Source organism: Haliotis rufescens, unplaced genomic scaffold (genome assembly GCF_023055435.1).
Source record: "Haliotis rufescens isolate VD_foot unplaced genomic scaffold, xgHalRufe1.0.p SCAF_2, whole genome shotgun sequence".
Lineage (NCBI taxonomy): Eukaryota > Metazoa > Mollusca > Gastropoda > Lepetellida > Haliotidae > Haliotis > Haliotis rufescens.
The window spans coordinates 46189268-46214446 of record NW_025963890.1 but is presented as its reverse complement, the minus strand read 5'-3'; the positions used below and the strand labels follow the sequence as shown (position 1 = coordinate 46214446).

Genomic DNA, 25179 nt, shown 5'->3' with positions numbered 1-25179 from the left:
ACGTACTAACTGATCCCACGGTCGGAAGAAACTGAATATTGGCGTTCTTTCACTTGCAGTCCCTACCTCCCCAGTTGGTGTTGTTGCAACACCTCTGAATGACACCGCTGTCATGGTGCAGTGGACGCCAACCGTGGATGATGACACTCGTCGGTACGTCACGAGTTACAACATCGCCTACACCAGACAGGGAAGCAATACAGAGGGTGGAGCTGAAGAGAGTCTTTTGGTACCTGAGGACTCAACAATGGCGACGATCACCTCTCTGGCCGCCGACACAAGCTACAGAGTGCGTGTGCGCGCTGAGACGCAGACGGAAAAGGGGCAGTATAGTCTCCCGAATCTTGTGAAAACATGCAAGTAGATTAACAAGTTTCCTACTCAGTAGCAAAAACAATGTACATGTGGCTGTCGACTCTCTTCCTCACTACACACCTGTCTATTTGTCCACTGACCCAATTGTGAATATATCAACTTCGTCTCGTCGCAAAATGGCTGAAATAATGCCGATGCGACGTTTAATTTTAACTCACGCACTCCTTACTACACGCGTATAGTTTTTTCCACTTCATACAACAACTGTCTTTTTGTCCTTTTCATAACAAGTGCCTATAACCTTTCATAATTACTACACAACTGTCTTTTTGTCAACGTCCTAAGAACGAGTGTCTATAACCTCTTTCCCTTACTACACACGTTTTTGTGTCCACTTCATAACAAGGGTCTGTAACCTCTCACCTTTACTACACATGTGTCTCTATTCCTCTTCTCTACTACACACCTTCATCCTTACAAGATACATAGTTGTAAACCTCAGGCTTCTTCCAAACTACATATGTTTCGTTAACCCTCCACCTGTAACCACCTTCCCAAATGCACACGTTTCTGTAAACCATTTTCCTAACGGCACACGTGTCTGTAAACAATCTTCCTTACGACATACGTGTCTGTAAACCACCTTCCTTACGACACACGAGTCATTAAACCACCTTCCTTACGGCACACGTGTTTGTACATCTTCTTCCTTACAAACGTATGTGTATGTTACCCTCTCCTAAATACACTTGCGATTGTTAACACTCTTCCTAAATACTCACGTGTCTTTTAACCATCTTCCGAACTGCAAATATGTATCTAAATCCTCTCCCCACCTAACACACGTGTATGTTAACCTTCTACACACGTCATTATTGACCTAACTTCATACATCTTCATATCCTCTTTCTAACCTGGCTCGTGAATATTAACCCTCTGGCTTAGAAGACACGCACTTTATGATCTTCTCCCAGAAAGGAACTGTATCTCTGGACACACATACTTTACTACACGAGTCTGTTAACCTTTACCTACCGAAACAATGCTATGTGTTTGTGAAAGATGATGGCAACAAATATATCCCATAACCACATATCTGTTACAGATGTGTCTGATAAGCCTCAATCGCTGCGTCTGACAGACATTCAATTCAACGAAGCGCGCGTGTCCTGGTATGCCGCTGTGCAACAACGTAACATCACCGGCTTTAGGCTTGCACTGACCGATGTCATGGACAATGACGTACAAATCCAGCGTATAGGGCCTGTCCAACAGTTTGCCTTCGAGAAGCTCAAACCAGACCGGAAGTACACACTGACTGTGACGTCACTATTTGAAGTCAAGCAGGGGAAGGAATCAGACGCCATGGAATTCCAAACTCTTCCTTTCGGTGAGTGGGGGATTGTTATCAACATCTGATTTCTAGGTCTATAGTTACATGGTACTGTGTGGGGATGTTTTTCGTAGTCATCAGGATCCGCTGTTGGACGGTTGGAATCCCAATTTCGTGGAGTTCCAACATCGTGAGATGTCAGAAGTCCGCTTCGCCTGGGAGCTGGAAGTGTATTGAAGAATGACACAGAACACAAACGCTAAACATTGACGCGATCTTTCAAAGTCTCAACTTGTAAACAACCACTACCCAATAACTTACACGTGCAAGTACCAATTCATAGTACTGGTACACATTCGTATGTCATGCTACCATATGCATCATACTGCCCGTACAGCTTTGAAGACTTAAACAAGCACAGACACATATTCATTCACATAACGGGTTTATAAACACAGATAATAACTTTGACATATTCTTACGGTCAGTATCTGTTTTAAGCTTAACGCTATATCTTTGGAGCATACATCTGAATGCATTGTATTTGAAACGGTGACGTATGAATGTTATGTGCTGGAAGCATGTTCACCGTAAGTAATCAAATATATGAAATGCACTTAAACCATGAATTGTATTAACTCTGAAGCGTTCAACTGTTTTTCACATACGAGGGGGTATCAAAATTTGTTCATCCCAGTGTACATAGAACTGATATATCGTCGTGTGCTATAATTATTTTTCAACATTTATCACTTCGACACACTTACTACATCTCTTTTGAGGTCGGTTCAATCATTCATGTTTTGTAGAAGGTCAAATCCAGAACAACAACCTTGGTCCTCATAAATACATAGGGCACGAGCATTTGTCATTATGTATACGCCCATGAAGGCTTGTTGCGACCTATACAAGAAGACGCTCGTCCTTTCTTACTCATGGAGTCTAATGCGCCTATTGTTCAAGACTAGGTTGTGGACGGCGTCAATATTTTCTTTCGTGGTGCTGGTGGTGGGTTGACCTAAGACGGGGTCATTTTACAGACTCTCTCTCCCACACTGAAATTCCTTAACCAAACGTTTACTTGTGGCGTGTGATGAGCCAGCTTCCCATAGAAACACCATGCAGCCGTTTATCAAAATTCGTTGGTGATTGCCCGTCCGTGGTATGAAATTAATATGACTGCTCTATTCTCAATGTAGTCGATTTCAATGCTTAGAAGAAGGATACCTCAGAGTCGAAGTCAGTTATTAACAAGTCAGTAAACAGAACGGCAACGTAGATTTGCCAGACAAAAACGTCCTGATATCCCCTCGTTTCCTGCCTGCACTCATAAATAACATTGTTTAATGATGCATGCCACTTTCTCACAGCATTGACAGCATGTTGTGTTTTGGTAGAACTATAGGCTCTATCTAATCATGAGGAACTGTAGTTATGCCTCTTTTGCTTTGTACTGTCATATAGCGTGTGAGGTCAATTATATGAGGTCAGAATGTTAAAGCATTATGAAGAAGGCATGTAAACTGTTTACTACCATCAGCAACTTACATTTTGATTGATTGACTTCATATATATTTATGTGAACACATCTGCTGAGCATTTCAGAGTAGACAGGTTTCATTAAACCACTCGGAGCATATTGCACTGGGAACTTGGCGGTTTCCAATCTCTGACCAGCCTCATCAATAAGTGAAAGGCATAGACCATTTCTCATGTATTAAAAAGTGGTTTGTCTAGTCCTAGCACATCTGTTCAGAAGGCAATGATCCGGGAAGATAACGAAGAGAGTAATGTAAACTGAAAACACTTACTCTCTCCTTCATCAGCATTTGCTTGATGCAGTTACAAAATTATGATAATGACTTTATGTTTTGTTCTTACTTTTATCAAAGTTGAATACCGTAGGTGTTTGTCATTGGTACTCGTACTGGTACAAGCATACTGCTGGGAAATCATTTGTCTGATAAATCTGAATACCAATGATGGACCATCATACCAATGACAATACCAAAAGTGTGAACACAATTGTTCAAGTGAGCAATTTAGTTTGGAGAAAGCAAGTTTTGAATCTTCCTACTGAACCTTTAACTGGATGACGATGCCATTTGTTGCTGCAATACTGCAAATGATATGACAATCGCCTGCACAAGATGTTGGAATGCTTGCTACTTTTATAAAATGAAAGATATTCAAATCTGCACCATGACAACACGTTTACAATTTGTTCATAATGTGTAAGCAGCAGCACCTGTTATTCCCACAGCAATATGCATTGTCCATCGAGTTGAATATTGGCAGTGTAAATACTACAGTAAGTACTCTTCATTTTTACCCACATGTGTCTTTGGATCTCTGTTACATATGTTAGTATTGAAATATATCTACAGCTGTACACATTGTTCACCCATGATCACAACAGTACGTTCACATAGATGTCTTTTTGACACAGTAGTGTGACAAAGAATAGGATTATTGTTGCCCATCCTTAAATATCCTTCATTTTTGACAATATCCACACCATGATCTTCTTGTTAGTTTATTTCACTGATGGAGCTGGTGCTCCTGCCTTCCTATGTGAACCATCTACATGCCTTTCTGCACACAATATATACTGGATGGGCATACCAGGAACAACTCTGACATGACACGATCAGCATGTGTGTCTCAGAAAGAAGAATCTATGTTTTGGTTTCACAAGTTTCTGGTTTTCAATCCAATTCTTTCAGCACATATTTTAACACTACAGCCATAAAATATCAATCTATTCCACATCTATGCTGATGACACAACGATATACCTTGCTTCCAAACCATTGACTAGAACCTCAAGATGTGTCTGTCTGTTCCAAAACTGCAGACATGTCAGTGTAAACCACGAAAATTCAGAAGTGACTTTTTCATTGATCAAAATAATTGAAAACCAAAGGGCACCCCTATATTTAAGGCTGTACCTTTCAGTTTTGTCACATGGTTCTGTGCTATAGTTATGTATGTTATTTGTGATTCAAGCCTATAGCTGTCGTGCATATGAAGACCAAATATCACAAGAGGCCGTTAAGACCTTTGACGTCCTTTACCTCTTTGCTTTACCGATGCTTCCATGACAGTCTTCATTTAACCGAAGGATGGGAACCAAGTTGACAATCAACAGTTCTGGAGAACATTCCTGCATTTGGCTGTCAGATAATCACCTACGAGCCATGTAGAACCAGAATTAATATTACAGAATAATTTCGATTAGTGCTTGGATTTTAACAAACCTCCGGTAAAAATTCACATTTTAACCATGCATAACTAGTCCGTGTCATTACTAAAATGATTACATTTGTGGTCGGGCGACAGTAGTTAACGTTTTCAGGCAGTGCCTACTTTTTTCCCAAGTGTATATGTTGATATAAATGTTTACATTTTGCTTAGGTTAAAATCCCGCTCATAAGCATGACGGAATGGTAATGTTAATCAAAATTAAATTCAGATTATTAGAGTTATAGTGCTCAATTACCAGTATGCTTCGACATACTACTGCCCAAACTACCTCACCTTCTTTCTGCATGGGCTCCTCTCGAGCTGGACTCTAACAGTACTTTACCAAACAGGAATGGGAACAATAACAAACCATCCTGATCAAACAGCATGAGTCTTTGACTATCAAATATCCCTTGGCAGTTCCTGGTCCCCCGAGTAACATTCGCACAACACCATTGAATGACACCGCTGTGCTGTTGGAATGGACGCAAACCGTTGATGAAGAAACACGCAGGTACATACGCGGGTACACCATCGTCTACAGTAAACAAGATGGCATGCGTCGAGATGAGGAGAGTCTGCAGGTTTCAGATGTCAACATGGCTGTCATCTCTGCCCTGGCCCCAGACACCAGCTACAGATTGCGCATTCGTGCAGAGACTCTGACGGAGGCGGGAGAGTATACCAAACCAATCTATATGAATACACGTAATTTACACTTTACTATCTATGCCTTAAAATCGCAAAATAACATCCAAGATTAACTGTTCATAGTCATAAATGTGAAGCAATCATTCATTTAAAATAACAAAAGATTAGATTGGAGTACAAACTATAATCTGAACCTTGAATTTATCCCTGCAGTTGTATCTGACAAGCCTGTGTCACTAAGGACCAGTAAAATAGAGTTCAACCAAGTAGGGGTGTTATGGTATGCCCCTATTAATGATAGAGGCATCAGCGGGTTCCAGCTTGTGCTCAGTGATGTTGACGGAGGAGGCATGGCAGAACTGAACACGCCCCCAATCTTGCAGTATACACTGTCAGGCCTTAAACCTGACAGGAAGTACACATTTAGTGTGACATCTCAACTTGGGGACCACGAAGGGAAGACTTCAGACCTGCTTTCCTTCAGGACCCTGCCTTATGGTTAGTTGTAAATATGGAAAATATTTGTAGAAAATAAGACTTTGTAGTTGACATCTGTAAGAACTTGTTGAATGCCTATACATTTTATCAGCATCCAAGGATAAATATTGAAGAAACTATATCAGAATATCTATCCTGTTTTGTATTATCTAAGGATATAAGCACAGTCCTGATTCAGTTATCAGAAGCTCATTATGTGTTACTGAATACTTGGAAAGCAAATTGTTCAGTGTCATTGTTATGCAAAACATGATAGTTTCAAAGAGGCATAATGTAGACATTCGCCCTGGTGGCAGTCACTGTATGACTTCCTGGTGACTCTTCTTGGCAGTTCCGGAAGCACCAAGTGATGTCACGATAACATCTCCTAATGAAACCACTCTTGTGGTGAAATGGACGCCAACTGTGAATGATGAAACACGCGGCTACGTTGTGGGTTACAACATCGCCTACAGCAAGGAGGACAGAAGTAGAGGCGATGGAGGTGAAGAAGGCGTGCAGGTTGCAGGGAGTTCCAGCATGGCAGTCATCACATCACTTGATGCTGACACCAGCTACAGAGTACGTGTGCGGGCTGAGACGTTGACGGAAAAGGGGCAATATAGTGAACCACTCGTTTTTCAGACTCGTGAGTTACAGCATATGCTAATATGATTTGTGAATGTTGCTTGTTTTATAACTGCTTAACTCTACAAAAGAATTGTGGAAAAGAATATATGATTGTTCCTCCCCATCTTACAAATCTGTTTCTAAAATTGTGAGATGCAAATCAATGTTTGAATGCAATAAAAAAGGAATATTGATCAATCTTTTAAGCACATGGGCCATGTAAAACAACGTCTTAAACCCTCCATAAACCGCACATTACTGATGTCAGATCGATGTGGTTGTTTGCAGTCGAGACAGATAAACCATTAGGATTACAAGCATCCCGTATACAGTTCAACCAAGCCAGGTTGTCCTGGTATGCCCCGGTTACACAGAGGAACATTACAAACTTTCACCTTGTGCTCCATAATCTCAAAACAGAAGAGGTAACCAGGAGTGTCATACCACCACGTACAGTGCACATTGTGTCAGGCCTCTTTGCTGACACCCAGTACGAACTTGTCATTACGTCCCAGATGGATGATCAAGAAGGGAAGTCTTCAGATGTATTTGAGTTCAAAACACTGCCTTTTGGTGAGTCTTTTATAATGATTTCGTCACATCACTAACAGATCGTCTTCGAGAACCTTATCTGAATAGAGACGATATGTTCTTCACCGTCATTATCCAAAAGTTGATATTTGATACACGATACTTTTCACAGTGCCTGATGCCCCCGACAATATTGTATCAAGGCCACTGAATGACACTGCTGTTCTGGTGGAGTGGACACCCACAGTCAACAATGAAACCCGTAGCTACATCCTTCGCTACCACATTACATACAACAAGTTAGAAAGAAGTCAGAGGGTGACTGACATGAGAAGTGTGCAAGTGCCAGGGCACTCCAACACAGCCATCATCACTTTCCTGGATGCAGACACCAGCTATATACTGCGTGTGCGTGCTGAGACTCTGACTGAGAATGGAGCACTGAGCCCGTCAATAATTGTGCGCACACGTGAGTCTGTATTGAATTATTGCTGGGTGTGCCACTGAAATTGAAAACATGACAATCTCATATGACATTCAACAAACGAGAGAACATCAAAGTCTCATGTCATGTAATTTTTTTTAACCTGCGTATAAATTTTAATATTCAATGGTTTGAAAATGATTGGATCGATGCAAATGCTTACATTTCAGTTGAGTCTGACAAACCACGGGCAGTGAGGACAACGAATATCGAGTTTAACCAAGTTGAGCTGTCGTGGTATGCCCCTACCGAGCAGAGAAATATTACAGGTTTTGAAGTCCTCCTGACTGATAACGTCACTGGAGAGGTCACAGGTCAAGAGACACTACCGAATTCTCGCTACACTGTCACCAATCTCAAAGCAGACCGGACTTACAAACTGACAGTGACATCACTGCTTGGATCACTTCAAGGAAAGACTTCTGATGTACTGGAATTTGTAACAAAGCCATTTGGTGAGATTAGAGAATATTGGTCGATGTATTTCTCTCCTTTGTAAGCACCTCCTGGCTGACTATGGGAAATAAATTGATAATTGTCGCCACAAATCTGGCATGTTTTGAGATCTATTTACATATGTTTGTATTATACATATTATTTGGTTCACTCTTGGCTCTTATAACGTTTTAAATGTTGACTGAAATGGTATGGAGTGTGCGTTTTGTTATCATGTCTATGGTGCATGGACATTAATGTGTATGTGTGATATTAATGTGCATGCAATATTTTCACTTTTACTAATACCAACACATGTTGTTATTACGAGCACAGTTTGCCTTATTGGTAGATGGTATTTAGGGTATGACACTATCAACAGCGTTGATACATGTGACAAACAGTGAGATTGTGAAGCATAATAATAAAAGGGATACAGTTGTATCAGTATTCCTTTATGATGTATTGTCGAATCAATAACAGTTGGTTTGTTCACAAACTCTTTCAAACAATGTCTGGCAACTGCATTGTTTAAAGTTCTAAACAAAGTTTTGACTGAATTTGATACTTCTGATACAGTGCCTGCTGTTATCGAGGATGTGGCAGTGACACCACTCAATCAATCCACCCTCCTCATTCACTGGAAGGTGCCAGACAGTATAGGATCACACGACTACATCACGCTCTACCGTGTAGAGTACAGCCTTCTGGATCGGTTCCAGAGGGTGAAGGAGACATGGAGCCTTGAGGTTGATGAGGGTGAAGACCATGCATACATCACAGGGCTGGAAGGGGACACAGAGTACAGGATACGGATGAGGTCAGAGACAGAGACCCAGCAGGGAAAATACACAAGAGGAAAGCGCACAAAAACATGTGAGTAGATAAACTGCTCATGGGCAAAGCATCTTCAAAAATTGTTACTTTCATGAACTCCAATATGGTGGTCGTGGTGTAATCTGTAAGTAGTGGCTAGCACAGAGACTATTGTTGGCGTCAAGGTTGTGTAAGCATTACAGAAGTTTTTGTGGTTAGCACCAAGCCAAAGACTGGCATCAGGATGTGTTTTCTAACTGGCTAGCTGTGAATAGTAAGGACATGGGTAGTAACCAACGAGATGCAATGAATTTACGGGTTATCTGTCTCGCACAAAGGATCAGGTCTTACACTATTGATTGAGAGTAGGGTAGGGTATTTTGTATACTACTCATTGTCATTTTAGAAAGAAACTTAAGTAACAAGAATGTATGACACGTTAAGCCTGCCAAGAAGCTTCCGTGAAGTTAGTCTTTGATTCAGACGACCTGATGTGTGACTTCTTATCTAATTGTTCTCAACAATGAAGCAACTGACTATTGAGTTTAGATGTTCTCTAAAATGCACATTTGCAAATATCGGAGAATTATTACGCTCGACATTTGCCCTTTTATAATTAATGTACATTTGGAATTTATGATCACAAGTGAATTCATACGTGTGTAGGTTGGATGGTTTGCTGAGTGTTTAGGCTTGATACCCTTTATGGCTATTCTATTCATAATTTGCTCATGCGCGTCTACGGATCATAACACTGCAATATCGTTAAAAGCTGTGCAAAGTATGCAAATTTAATGTTGATACATCATGTTGATAACGTCTATGTGCAGTGATGTCCGAGAAACCACGGCGTCTGAAAGTAACAGAGGTACTATTCAGCTCCATCAGCATATCGTGGAAGGCGCCTATAAAACAACGGAACATCACCAGCTTCAAAGTGATTACTTTCGACACCATCGAAGGGACGGAACAGACCAGGCAGATACCACCAAAGCTCAACTTTAGAATCGATAACCTACTGCCAGACAGAGCATATGGGATCAGGGTGTCAGCTCTCATTGGTGAACACGAGGGAAAGTCGTCCAAAACAATTGAGGTCAAAACCAATCCTTACAGTGAGTTTTGTTGTTGTTGTTGTTGTTGTTTAATGCTGCACTCAACAGTACTCCAGCTATATGACTGCGTCTGTAAATAATCGAGTCTGGACCAGACAATCCAGCGATTGCCATCATGATCACGGATGGGTTGCTAACGACCTATTCTAGCCCGGATCACGGGTCCCTTACAGTGAGTAATTGTCAAGACAGAAGTAGCAATCCCTACTGGTATGGATAGGTCATCTATTGGATCAAAGCACCGCATCAGTGTTTATTGTGGTCTGAAATATACAGAAGGTGGGCCCCAATGATTCGTTTGTAATTTAGAATGGAAATTGTCAGACATAATCAGATTATCCACAGAAACAGATTCCATTTGACATTAAGGGAAAATATAGCTGTTAAAATAATTTGAATGGACCACTGAAAATCAGTGATGGCACCAGCCGTTGGCGAAAATTGTGAGCACATGATAGTCTGCCTTGTGCTTGGCAGTAAGGGGATAAAAGAAGGACTGGTCGTCACCCGAGTCAGTATACTGTGTCTGAAGGGTCATCCATGTTAAACTGTGGCATGGTTTCTCATTGGGCTAGCATTATTAGCCAGCATTTGTCCGAACTAGTACAAGCACCCCCACCCCCTCCTAAATACATATACATCGATATTATAACATAAATACTTTTGACCTCCACGTTAAACTTATTTTGACCTCACCACACATTACAGTCAAACTTTGCACTTACTATTCCGTTAGATGCATGCAGAACTGTGCAGTGAGGATGATGTGGAAACTGTGAATCTGATGCAAGTAGATCCTATTCATTACGTATAATGGCATTTGTTCCAGTTCCAAGGGCTCCTACTGAGGTAAAGGCCCACCCAGTAAATGCTACTGCTGTGTACGTAGAGTGGAAGGCACCCGATGATCTGTTCGCAAGGCAGTACGTCATCGGCTTTAACATCCAGTATGACCGGTCGCGATCCCGACTTCCGGTTGAGAAGTGGAGTCTTCTGGAGCATTATGGGGGCAAGCAGAACTCGCTGATTACCTCCCTTGAACCCGACACGGAGTACAATCTGATGGTGAGCGTGAACACCAAGACAGAGAAGGGCGAGCTCAGTCGACAGATATCAGTCAAAACTAGTGAGTTCATCATTCTCATTCAAAGATAGCGTGGTGTAATTACACACAATCAATTAGCAATAAACAGTATCGGTGACTTTAACGACAAAAGTGTTGGATACATAATACAGTATATAAGATTTCACAAATTAAAAGAAAAATTAGTGAGAACCAAAATAGTCTTTGTATTTTCATCACATAACACTTGAATTGATTATTATTTGTTTTGCAATCTCATAACCAGAACTTAATTTGGTCACTCGACCATTTTAATCACAAGCATAGGCTGTTGTTTCACAATCCCCGTTGTATTATCTGCCAAAAGGACTCCAGACAAAAGTAGTCAGGGTTCTACATTCTTTACTCTGAAAACCACGATCGTGTATACCAAATCCTTATGTTTCTTCATTAAAGTGGTATCAGCTGAGCCTATGGATCTGAAGACAACACGGGTGTCGTTTGACGAGTTTGTCTTGACGTGGGACGCCCCGGTGGAAGAGAGAAACATCACTGGGTTCGCCGTCTACCTCACAGACAGGACGAACAACAGTCGCGTCCGGGAGGAGATGCCTGCAGTCCTCACCCACACATTCCAGGGTCTCACCCCCAGCACAGTCTACCTGGCTGATGTCGCCTCCATCCTCCACAGTGGGGAGGGGATATTGTCACAACAGATTCCAGTTGAGACAGCGCCATTCAGTGAGTACAAACTGTACAGGAGGATTTTAAAAAAATCACTTATAAATGATTCTTTGAATAGTTACTGTCTACATCATGTGAACACATTGCTTTATCATGTATTAGATAGGTTTCTGGGCAAGATACAATGAAAGGGCATCCAAAGAATGAAAGATAAGGTAGGGACTACCTTCAATGTTTACAAACAAACTTGGCGTCGTCCTTGTCTATCTCCGATCGAGTCGGTCTTTTGGACATATTACTGGTTATATCGTTATCATAATCAAACTACTAGTCTGTCGTAAATCAGTGTCTTACTCAGGCCTGAAACACGTGTAGGCAAGCGAAACAAATAAGCGAGACTGCTAGTGGGATCAGTTTCCATATCTTAACTTGTACACTTCTTCAAAATTAAAAATATTTGCGTTTGGCCGAAATTATGCTTGTTTCATTTTGACGCGATGACATCTGACTGCATGTCCACAACGTTATCATAGACTAGAGTAGCTTCCCTTTGGCAAAGGGCAATTACTCTAGCCGGCGGACCGATGGATTGCCGTAAAAGGTGATCATTGACATTGAAAATGCAAGTGTCGTTTTGCCTTTATGATAGTTATGCCACTGTCTATAAAACAAGTCTCAATTAAAATTATATTGACTGTTGTCACAGATCGACTGACTACTAACCACTGACCTTGTGACATGATACATTAATGCGCACATTCCATGAAAACTTCAAATGTTTGGGTATCATTTGTAAGGTTTGAGAAATACTTTTTTTGATAATTGAATGTAAGAACCAAATAATATGAAAAAGAGATTTTCACGTTTGTGTGTTTTTGAAGGGTCAATACCCTGTATTACGAATAATCGTTGTATATAGCGAGCCTTGGCGGGACGAAGGCTCAAAACGGTATCCGTTGGGTACTACATGTATACATGTACCTATAACTATGCAAATATAGAAGGTCAGGTCGGTAGTACTTTCATTGTTTACAAATATGGCGCTGCTCTTGTCTATCGGCAATCGAGTGAGCATTATCCATCCGGGATCTGGACAAATTGCTTGGAAAATGACGTATCTGAGACATTTTACATGTGACGTAAGTCTGGAGATATATTTTCGAAACACTTAGGAGGACTAGATTAAATTTCATATCTGTTCTTGAAGATCTCTACGGCTTTGGCTCTTTTCCCTAATATTAAAATTTTACCTTGATTTATTTGGTCGCGGTGTTGGACATGTAACTATTTTGTAACGTTATATGACAGGCCAGGCAGACCCTTAACAAACGTGACGTCCCGTAGACAGGAGTGACTTCACTTTGCTTGTTTGTTTGTTGTTTAACGCCGCACTCAGCAATACTCCAGCTATATGACGGCAGTCTGTAAATAATCGAGTCTGGACCAGACAATCCAGTGATTTACATCATGAGCATCAATCCACACAATCAGGATACGATGACATGCATCAAAGAAGTCAGCGAGCCTGACCGATCCCGTTAGTCGCCCCTTGCGACAAGCACAGTCGCCTTTTACGGCAAGCTAGGGTTGGTGAAGACCTATTCTATCCCGGATCTTTACGGGTCAACTTCACTTTGATAAAGGGTAATTCAATTTGAAACCTAACGCCCTGCGGGAGGTTTCAAATGTTAAGCCCATTTATCTAAGTGAGTTATTCTTACCTCTCTATCGGTATTGCATGAACTTAATTACATACCATGTGAAGAATGTGAATTACAAAATGGGACATTATTTACATTGTTTCTTGCAGTCCCCGATGCTCCGACTGAAGTCCAGGCGAGGTCTTATAACTTTTCCACCATAGCCTTCATGTGGCAGCTCCCAGAGGACCCCGCCTCCCGTGTCTACATTAAGGGGTCTCAAATCCTGTACACCAAGCTGAGCCGGGACGGGAGCCCCCCTGTTACTAGGCAACACCAGGTGCTCGGTCAGAGCAGGGAGAACCTTCTGACGTCACTCGAGGAGGACTCAACTTACAGAGTACAGATCCGGGGCTTCTCCGACACTGCCGAAGGGAAGTTGAGTCGGGCCATCACAATTTCCACCCCTCCTCAAGGTAATTGCGTCATCACAATATCTACCCCTCCGAAAGGTCCATGTGTCCTAAAAATATCAACCCCTCTCACAGGTAAATCTGTGTTCACAATCCGCCAGTCTCACAGGTGCCACGGTGTTATCACAGGTGCCACTGTGTTATCACAATATGCATCCCCCTGTCGGGTGACTGTGTCATCACAATATCCACCCCTCTGACAGGTGCCACTGTGTTATCACAAGATGCACCCCCCTGACGGGTGACTGGGTCATCACAATAGCCACCCCTCTGACAGGTAAGTGTGTCATCACAATGTCCACCCCTCTGACAGGTAACTGTGTCATTGCAATATCCACCCCTCTGACAGGTGTCATCACAATGTCCACCCCTCTGACAGGTAACTGTGTCATTGCAATATCCACCCCTCTGACAGGTGTCATCACAATATCCACCCCTCTGACAGGGGTCATCACAATGTCCACCCCTCTGACAGGTAACTGTGTCATTGCAATATCCACCCCTCTGACAGGTGACTGTGTCATCACAATAGCCACCCCTCTGACAGGTGACTGTGTCATCACAATACCCACCCCTTTGACAGGTAAGTGTGTCATCACAATGTTCACCCCTCTGACAGGTGACTGTGTCATCACAATATCCACCCCTCTGACAGGTGACTGTGTCATCACAGTATCCACCCCTCCGACAGGTGACTGTGTCATCACAATATCCACCCCTCTGACAGGTGACTGTGTCATTGCAATATCCACCCCTCTGACAGGTGACTGTGTCATCACAATAGACACCCCTCTGACAGGTGACTGTGTCATCACAGTATCCACCCCTCCGACAGGTGACTGTGTCATCACAATATCCACCCCTCTGACAGGTGACTGTGTCATTGCAATATCCACCCCTCTGACAGGTGACTGTGTCATCACAATAGACACCCCTCTGACAGGTGACTGTGTCATCACAATGTTCACCCCTCTGACAGGTGACTGTGTCATCACAATATCCTCCCCTCTGACAGGTGACTGTGTCATCACAATATCCACCCCTCTGACAGGTAACTGTGTCATCACAGTATCCACCCCTCTGACAGGTGACTGTGTCATCACAATATCCACCCCTCTGACAGGTAACTGTGTCATCACAGTATCCACCCCTCTGACAGGTAACTGTGTCATCACAATATCCACCCCTCTGACAGGTGTCATCACAATATCCACCCTCTGACAGGTGACTGTGTCATCACAATAGCCACCCCTCTGACAGGTAACTGTGTCATCACAATATCCACCCCTCTGACAGGTGACTGTGTCATCACAATGTTCACCCCTCTGACAGGTGACTGTGTCATCACAATAGCCACCCCTCTGACAGGTGACTGTGTCATCACAATGTTCACCCCTCTGACAGGTGACTGTGTCATCACAATATCCACCCCTCTGACAGGTGTCATCACAATATCCACCCCTCTGACAGGTAACAGTGTCATCACAGTATCCACCCCTCTGACAGGTGACTGTGTCATCACAATGTCCACCCCTCTGACAGGTGACTGTGTCATCACAATATCCACCCCTCTGACAGGTGTCATCACAATATCCACCCTCTGACAGGTGACTGTGTCATCACAGTATCCACCCCTCCGACAGGTGACTGTGTCATCACAATATCCACCCCTCTGACAGGTGACTGTGTCATTGCAATATCCACCCCTCTGACAGGTGACTGTGTCATCACAATAGACACCCCTCTGACAGGTGACTGTGTCATCACAATGTTCACCCCTCTGACAGGTGACTGTGTCATCACAATATCCTCCCCTCTGACAGGTGACTGTGTCATCACAATATCCACCCCTCTGACAGGTAACTGTGTCATCACAGTATCCACCCCTCTGACAGGTGACTGTGTCATCACAATATCCACCCCTCTGACAGGTAACTGTGTCATCACAGTATCCACCCCTCTGACAGGTAACTGTGTCATCACAATATCCACCCCTCTGACAGGTGTCATCACAATATCCACCCTCTGACAGGTGACTGTGTCATCACAATAGCCAACCCTCTGACAGGTAACTGTGTCATCACAATATCCACCCCTCTGACAGGTGACTGTGTCATCACAATGTTCACCCCTCTGACAGGTGACTGTGTCATCACAATAGCCACCCCTCTGACAGGTGACTGTGTCATCACAATGTTCACCCCTCTGACAGGTGACTGTGTCATCACAATATCCACCCCTCTGACAGGTGTCATCACAATATCCATCCCTCTGACAGGTAACAGTGTCATCACAGTATCCACCCCTCTGACAGGTGACTGTGTCATCACAATGTCCACCCCTCTGACAGGTGACTGTGTCATCACAATATCCACCCCTCTGACAGGTGTCATCACAATATCCACCCTCTGACAGGTGACTGTGTCATCACAATAGCCACCCCTCTGACAGGTAACTGTGTCTTCACAATATCCACCCCTCTGACAGGTAACTGTTTCATCACAATATCCACCCCTCTGACAGGTAACTGTGTCATCACAATATCCACCCCTCTGACAGGTGGCATCACAATATCCACCCCTCTGAAAGGTGTCATCACAATATCCATCCCTCTGACAGGTGTCATCACAATATCCACCCTCTGACAGGTAACTGTGTCATCTCAATATCCACCCCTCTGACAGGTAACTGTGTCATCACAATATCCACCCCTTTGACAGGTGTCATCACAATATCCACCCCTCTGACAGGTGTCATCACAGTATCCATCCCTCTGACAGGTGACTGTGTCATCACAATGTTCACCCCTCTAACAGGTGACTGTGTCATCACAATATCCACCCCTCTGACAGGTGACAGGTGTCATCACAATATCCACCCCTCTGACAGGTAACTGTGTCATCACAGTATCCACCCCTCTGACAGGTGACTGTGTCATCACAATGTCCACCCCTCTGACAGGTAACTGTGTCATCACAATGTTCACCCCTCTAACAGGTGACTGTGTCATCACAATATCCACCCCTCTGACAGGTGTCATCACAATATCCACCCCTCTGACAGGTAACTGTGTCATCACAGTATCCACCCCTCTGACAGGTGACTGTGTCATCACAATATCCACCCCTCTGACAGGTGTCATCACAATATCCACCCCTCTGACAGGTAACTGTGTCATCACAATATCCACCCCTCTGACAGGTGTCATCACAATATCCACCCTCTGACAGGTGACTGTGTCATCACAATGTTCACCCCTTTAACAGGTAACTGTGTCATCACAATATCCACCCCTCTGACAGGTGGCATCACAATATCCACCCCTCTGAAAGGTGTCATCACAATATCCATCCCTCTGACAGGTGTCATCACAATATCCACCCTCTGACAGGTAACTGTGTCATCTCAATATCCACCCCTCTGACAGGTAACTGTGTCATCACAATATCCAACCCTCTGACAGGTGTCATCACAATATCCACCCCTCTGACAGGTGTCATCACAGTATCCATCCCTCTGACAGGTGACTGTGTCATCACAATGTTCACCCCTCTAACAGGTGACTGTGTCATCACAATATCCACCCCTCTGACAGGTGACAGGTGTCATCACAATATCCACCCCTCTGACAGGTAACTGTGTCATCACAGTATCCACCCCTCTGACAGGTGACTGTGTCATCACAATGTCCACCCCTCTGACAGGTAACTGTGTCATCACAATGTTCACCCCTCTAACAGGTGACTGTGTCATCACAATATCCACCCCTCTGACAGGTGTCATCACAATATCCACCCCTCTGACAGGTAACTGTGTCATCACAGTATCCACCCCTCTGACAGGTGACTGTGTCATCACAATATCCACCCCTCTGACAGGTGTCATCACAATATCCACCCCTCTGACAGGTAACTGTGTCATCACAATATCCACCCCTCTGACAGGTGTCATCACAATATCCACCCTCTGACAGGTGACTGTGTCATCACAATGTTCACCCCTTTAACAGGTGACTGTGTCATCACAATATCCACCCCTCTGACAGGTGTCATCACAATATCCACCCCTCTGACAGGTAACTGTGTCATCACAGTATCCACCCCTCTGACAGGTCACTGTGTCATCACAATATCCACCCCTCTGACAGGTGTCATCACAATATCCACCCCTCTGACAGGTAACTGTGTCATCACAATATCCACCCCTCTGACAGGTGTCATCACAATATCCACCCTCTGACAGGTGACTGTGTCATCACAATATCCACCCCTCTGACAGGTGACTGTGTCATCACAATAGCCACCCCTCTGACAGGTAACTGTGTCATCACAATATCCACCCCTCTGACAGGTAACTGTGTCATCACAATATCCACCCCTCTGACAGGTAACTGTGTCATCACAATATCCACCCCTCTGACAGGTGGCATCACAATATCCACCCCTCTGACAGGTGTCATCACAATATCCATCCCTCTGACAGGTGTCATCACAATATCCACCCTCTGACAGGTAACTGTGTCATCACAATATCCACCCCTCTGACAGGTAACTGTGTCATCACAATATCCACCCCTCTGACAGGTGGCATCACAATATCCACCCCTCTGACAGGTGTCATCACAGTATCCATCCCTCTGACAGGTGTCATCACAATAGCCACCCCTCTGACAGGTGACAGGTGTCATCACAATATCCACCCCTCTGACAGGTGACTGTGTCATCACAATATCCACCCCTCTGACAGGTAACTGTGTCATCACAATATCCACCCCTCTGACAGGTAACTGTGTCATCACAATATCCACCCCTCTGACAGGTAACTGTGTCATCACAATATCCACCCCTCTGACAGTTGGCATCACAATATGCACCCTCTGACAGGTGTCATCACAATATCCATCCCTCTGACAGGTGTCATCACAATATCCACCCTCTGACAGGTAACTGTGTCATCACAATATCCACCCCTCTGACAGGTAACTGTGTCATCACAATATCCACCCCTCTGACAGGTGGCATCACAATATCCACCCCTCTGACAGGTGTCATCACAGTATCCATCCCTCTGACAGGTGTCATCACAGTATCCATCCCTCTGACAGGTGTCATCACAATATCCACCCCTCTGACAGGTGTCATCACAGTATCCATCCCTCTGACAGACAGCTGTGTCATCACAATATCCACCCCTCTGACTGAGGATTGTGTCATCACAATACCCACCCCATCACCCCTGTGTCATAACAATATCCACCGCTCTGACCTTTATCGACACGTGTTGCTATACTTAATATCACAATACACGAAGGTTCGGTTTTCTATGTATTAGCTCTGTATCAAACACAGGAATGGAAGGCATGAGCGAAATCGGACTATAACTGGTAGAACATCAGTAGAAGTCACTCTGTTACAGTTCCCGACTGGGCTCCAGAGCTGTTGACCGCGAGTGTCGAGTACGACGCGTCAGTCAGGTTGGAGTGGTATGTCCACTCCCCCAAGGCTGCATTGGACCACACCCTTAAGTACGAGGTGCAGTACTTCCGCCAGCCCGACCCCTACAGCGACATGTACGTCAGGGACCTGGACTCAGGGCCGACGATAATCGACAACCTGGAGACCCATTCCACGTACTCCTTCCGGCTGCGAGCGTACAACCCGTCTGGCTTCGGACCCTGGAGTAGCAGTCTTGAGGCTACCCTGGATGGGCCAGGTAGAGTCTTAGCGGGCACTTGGCACATGTTGTTTGTTTGTTTGTTTGTTTGTTTGTTGTTTAACGCCGCACTCAGCATTATTCCAGCTATATGACGGCGGTCTGTAAATAATCGAGTCTGGACCAGACAATCCAGTGATTTACATCATGAACATCGATCAACGCAATTGGGAAAAGATGACATGCATCAACCAAGTCAGCGAGCCTGACCACCCGATCCCGTTAGTCGCCTTTTACGACAAGCATAGTCACCTTTTACGGCAAGCATGGGTTGGTGAAGACCTATTCTACCCCGGATCCTCACGGGTACATGGCACGTGTGACTCATTGAAAATCTAGGCCTCTGTTGCGCGGCCGGTTTAAATAGAACATATGACCGCTTCCAGTACCGTTAGTTTGCCTTCATATCAACGTAAAATAATTTAATTTGCTTGTAAGATTTTACGAGAACTTCTAGCATTTATATATCCAGAAAGTAAAGCAAAACGTTACATTTTTGTTATAAACTTTATGATCAGTTTGTTTGTTGTTTAATGCCACTCGGCAATATCCCAGCTATATGCGGCGGTCTGTATATAATCGAGTCCGGACCTGACAATCCACTGATTGATATGATGAGCATCAATCTACACAGTTGAGATACGATGACATGCATCAACCAAGTCAGCGAGCCTGACCACCAATGCCGTTAGTCGCCACTTACGACTAGCATAGTTTCCTTTTACGACTAGCATTGGTTGCTGAAGTGCAATTCTACCCGGGATCTTCACTAAACGGGTGTTACACTTTATCTGTGTTTACAGCTTCAAGATTGTAATCCTGTAAACATTAGTTATTGTTCTAACTAGTGACTTACTAATACACTCCGAGAATGTCAGTAAATTGAATTAACAGAAAATTTCGGAATGGTTTATTCCAGATCTGGGTGTCATCAACATCATGCATATCAACAGGACCGGGCCGTATTCCTCCAAAGTTCGCTGGGTCCAGAGAGGCAAGACTGACTACGACGTCCAGGGGTACCGCGTGTACTACACCCCCATCGACTACAAGTTCCAGCCTGTTCCGGGGCAACGATTCGTTGATTCAGTTGGAACTCGAAACCGAGTCGACATCATCCGTAGTCTGCGTCCAGAGCAATACTATCACGTACAAGTTGCCGCTTTTGCCGACGAGGGAATTGGAAGACGTACTGACGTTGTCTTTCTCCCTGACATGGACTATCCGCGGATCCTGATTGGACCACGTAACACGAAAATTGCTGCCAAGCTGGCTGTGACTTTTTCTTGCAAGGTCGTTGGAGAGCCGGGGTTTACTGTTTTCTGGAAAAAGGGTTTGAAACGGATTACCAAGCGGCTTTCAAGATTTCAATATAAGATTGATAACGGGACCTCAATATTGAGGATCAAATCGGCTCGGCCACGAGACACCGGCGTGTATGAATGTGTACTTAATGTGAACAATACATTATACAGCAAGAGTGCAAAACTGGAGGTGTACGATCAGGCGGGTGAGTTTCTGGTACCTGTTATTATGTCTGACACGAGTGTTTATGTCTGACACGTGTTTATGTCTGAAACATGTATTTATGTCTGACACGTGTTTATGTCTGGCACACATGGTTTATGTCTGACACGTGTTTATGTCTGAAACATGTATTTATGTCTGACACAAGTTGATTATGTCTGACACATGTTTTTGTGTCTGATGCATTTGTTTATGTCTGACACGTGTGTTTATGTCTGGCACGTGTGTTTATGTCTGACACGTATGTTTATGTCTATTGTGTGTGTTATTGTCTGATTAGTGTGTTTATGTCTGATATCTGTGTATTCGGTTGACACGTGTGTGTATGTCTTGGGGAGCTTTCAGATACTATTTTATAACAATAATATTTTATGAGGTAAACCTTAGGACAAAATATCCATTCAAGTTCTATTCTGATATTTGCCCGTAAGCATTATTTTACTCATCCCACCCCCAAATCTAACACCTGCGCGTCAAGCTCACACCCAGATATTACTGTATAGGGTATTTCTAATGAAAGTAGATATCTCTCACTATCTCACACAGTGGTATCAGCTGTCTCTGAAAATTGGGCCTCAAATCGAAATTGAAAAACAATTTGTTTGTTTGTTGTTTAACGCCGTTCTCGGCAATACTCCAGCTATATGATGCGGTCTGTAAATAATCGAGTTTGGGAGAGACAATCCAATGAGTGACATCACGAGTATCGATCTACGCAATTAAATAATATAAAGAAGTTACAGACTGTTAGTCATTCGGTAAAATATGAAGTTATAAGTATTGTCACTTGTGTGATATGCAACACTTGTTCATCTCGACTGACGGACACGTTTTCCATTTTTTGCAGCCATCCCTTCCGGGTACCCGTCCTTCACCCGTAACCCGACACTGACGTCAGTAGAGACCGGCTCCAATACCTCCTTCATCTGCGAGGCGTCAGGAAATCCCATTCCCATCATCAAATGGCACAAAAACAACATCCCGCTTCAGGAGACCAACAAATTTGTCATCACACAGATCGGTAAGACTCGAGTAGAGCAATGCAGTTAACTAACATAAACCATAACTAACACATAACTCAACTTGCATTCTGTTGTCAACCATAGCTCAACATGCATTATTTAGAAGATAAACATCCTGTGTTTTTAATGTAGAGCTACGTAACCTTTATATTTAACTGAGCTAAATTGAATTTTGAACCGGAACCAGCTTTGCAAAGCTTTCGTTCAAAACCCCACGTCACCATTATGACGTCATATCGCTCATTGTGACGCACACGATATGACGTCACAGTCGGAGAGTCAAAATTTCAAGCTCTCTGTTGTCCCTAAAACTTAAAATACACTCTCTTTGAAGATTTCTATCGTGTTTTCTGCACGTAATGTGGTGCCAGACACCCTTTGAATATTGTAGTAACCGCAACTTTGCATTTTGTAACCTGTAAGTGTAGATATAATTATTTGAATATGCCTCCCGACAGTGACTGAAAAAGTACTATTCTATGAATATTATTAGCTTCCGCGGTGGTGCGGCCGTCAAACCAACTGTTTCAGTCAGAGGGGATTTATTGTGATTTAATAGCCTCTGATTGACAAATCAGAATCGAGTAATTTTCCAAATTTATGATAGAATCGCGGATCACGTAGATGTAGGCCGTCAGTTAACTCAACATGCATTATCGTGGATAACATAGGTGTGGGCCGTCAGATAACTGAACATGCATTATTCATGGATAACGTAGATGTGGGTCGTCAGATAACTGAAATACATTATTCATGGATAACGTAGATGTGGGCCGTCAGATAACTGAAATACATTATTCATGGAAAACATAGGTGTGGGCCGTCAGATAACTGAAATTCATTATTCATGGATAACGTAGATGTGGGTCGTCAGATAACTGAAATACATTATTCATGGATAACGTAGATGTGGGTCGTCAGATAACTGAAATACATTATTCATGGATAACGTAGATGTGGGTCGTCAGATAACTGAAATACATTATTCGTGGATAACGTAGATGTGGGTCGTCAGATAACTGAAATACATTATTCATGGATAACGTAGATGTGGGCCGTCAGATAACTGAAATACATTATTCGTGGATAACGTAGATGTGGGTCGTCAGATAACTGAAATACATTATTCGTGGATAACGTAGATATGGGTCGTCAGATAACTCAACATGCATTATTCGTGGATAACGTAGATGTCGTCCGTCAGATAACTCAACATGCATTATTCGTGGATTACGTAGAAGTCGTCCGTCAGATAACTCAACATGCATTATTCGTGGATTACGTAGAAGTCGTCCGTCAGATAACTCAACATGCATTATTCGTGGATAACGTTGATGTCGTCCGTCAGATAACTCAACATGCATTATTCATGGATAACGTACATGTCGTCCGTCAGATAACTCAACAGGCCCTCAGACATCGATGCTGGACCCGTGAAAATCTGGGGTAGAATAGGTCTTCAGCAACCCATACTTGCCGTAAAAGGCGACTATGCTTGTCGTAAAAGGCGACTAACGGGATCGGGTGGTCAGGCTCGCTGGCTTGGTTGATGCATGTCATCGATCCCAATTGTGCGGATCGAAGCTCATGATGTCAATCACTGGATTGTCTGGTCCAGACTCGATTATTTACAGCCCGCCGTCATATAGCTTGAATATTGCTGAGTGCGGCGTTAAACAACAAACAAACAAACAAACAAACATCGATGCTGGTCGTAAGAGGCGACCTAATGGATCGGGTGGTCAGACTCGGTGACTTGGTTGCGAATCTTCGTAACCCTGCGGCGTGGATCGATGCTCGAAACATCAATCACTGGATTGTCTGATCCAGTCTTAATTATTTACAAGCCGCCGTCATGTATCTGTGATAGTTTTAAGTGCGGCGTAAAACAGCTAAAAAAAACAACATTATTGACAAAATAGATTGTAACGATTGAAGATAAACACGTATGTGTAAACATCTACATGACGTAATGAATTTCGAAATCCTACAACGTACGTGTATCCCCGTGAAAGATACGAGTTAGTATTTATCTTCAGGCAACCCACGCTTGTCATAATAGGCGACTAAGGGGATAGGGTACTCGCTGACTTATTTGATACATGTGTAGGTCGATGCTCGTGATGTCAATCACTGGATTGTCTGGTCCATTATGTACAGATCGCAGTATTTGGAATATTGCTGATTGTGGCGAACTTACAAAGAAACTTACTTTTGTAACTTTAAATCCCGAATTGGGAACATGACTAAAATAAATAATGATTAAATTGTGTGCCTACGTGTGTACATGTTGTTATTCGACCGATCAAAGTAGACTCATTAAATCAGATAATGATTGTCGGAAATTAAAGATATCTCAAAAAACGTAATGGTATATGTCAATTCGTCAAGCTATCAAAAAGGGTATTAAAGTTTATGAGTAATCCTACCGTAATGTCTGATTATGCCTCAACATGTATCAGAAAGTTCACATTTCAGCAATCAACCATACTATTTCTGTCTGTGAAACCAAACCACCGACATTTCTGATTAATTCTAATGACGTATTCGGCCAATGATCTCAATTGAAGAATGCACGATGCTGTCAGATACGACGTGTTTCATAAGCAGACCGATATTATCGGTATCAGCTTGCACCGTAATGTTTCTTACTCGCCGTGTTTATGTGTGGAGTGTCAGATAGACATATGAGTTGATGACGTTAATGCTACTAATAGTTCTGTAGCTGTTTTTAATATGTGCTTGTCACGCGAATGCTCTGTGGGTTTGTGCCTGGTTGATCATGATATGAATTGAACGATGTTATCACACAGCTAATATACTGTATGGTTTAAATATATTTTTATTTCAACTGAAAATTGGGATCGGTATACAAGACAGCGCTTATTTGAATACCTCTCCCTACATTGAAATCAGGTAACAAAGATAGTGAGTGAGTGAGTGAGTTGGGTTTAACGCCGCTTTTAACATTATTCCAGTTATATCACGGCGTGTCAGCTTAATGTGGGAGGAAAGCCCGAAGTGAT

The 25179-nt window shown here is 43.3% G+C and overlaps 1 protein-coding gene across 5 annotated transcripts in view; it reads left to right on the top strand.

The window, feature by feature from the left end:
- Positions 1 to 25179, top strand: part of LOC124142186 (protein sidekick-2-like) — a 118221-nt gene that overhangs the window by 66908 nt on the left and 26134 nt on the right. For 4 of the 5 annotated variants that reach the window (XM_046510489.2, XM_046510491.2, XM_046510490.2 and 1 more), the window contains 16 exons: positions 60 to 356; positions 1421 to 1705; positions 5314 to 5601; positions 5758 to 6042; positions 6374 to 6670; positions 6940 to 7224; positions 7355 to 7651; positions 7837 to 8121; positions 8681 to 8977; positions 9748 to 10032; positions 10862 to 11158; positions 11552 to 11836; positions 13590 to 13895; positions 19308 to 19604; positions 20524 to 21114; positions 21979 to 22152. In XM_046510489.2, the coding sequence (XP_046366445.2) occupies positions 60 to 356; positions 1421 to 1705; positions 5314 to 5601; positions 5758 to 6042; positions 6374 to 6670; positions 6940 to 7224; positions 7355 to 7651; positions 7837 to 8121; positions 8681 to 8977; positions 9748 to 10032; positions 10862 to 11158; positions 11552 to 11836; positions 13590 to 13895; positions 19308 to 19604; positions 20524 to 21114; positions 21979 to 22152 (4851 nt within the window). The remainder of the gene's footprint in view (positions 1 to 59; positions 357 to 1420; positions 1706 to 5313; positions 5602 to 5757; positions 6043 to 6373; positions 6671 to 6939; positions 7225 to 7354; positions 7652 to 7836; positions 8122 to 8680; positions 8978 to 9747; positions 10033 to 10861; positions 11159 to 11551; positions 11837 to 13589; positions 13896 to 19307; positions 19605 to 20523; positions 21115 to 21978; positions 22153 to 25179) is intronic. The other variant, XM_048400058.1, reaches the window with a different exon arrangement.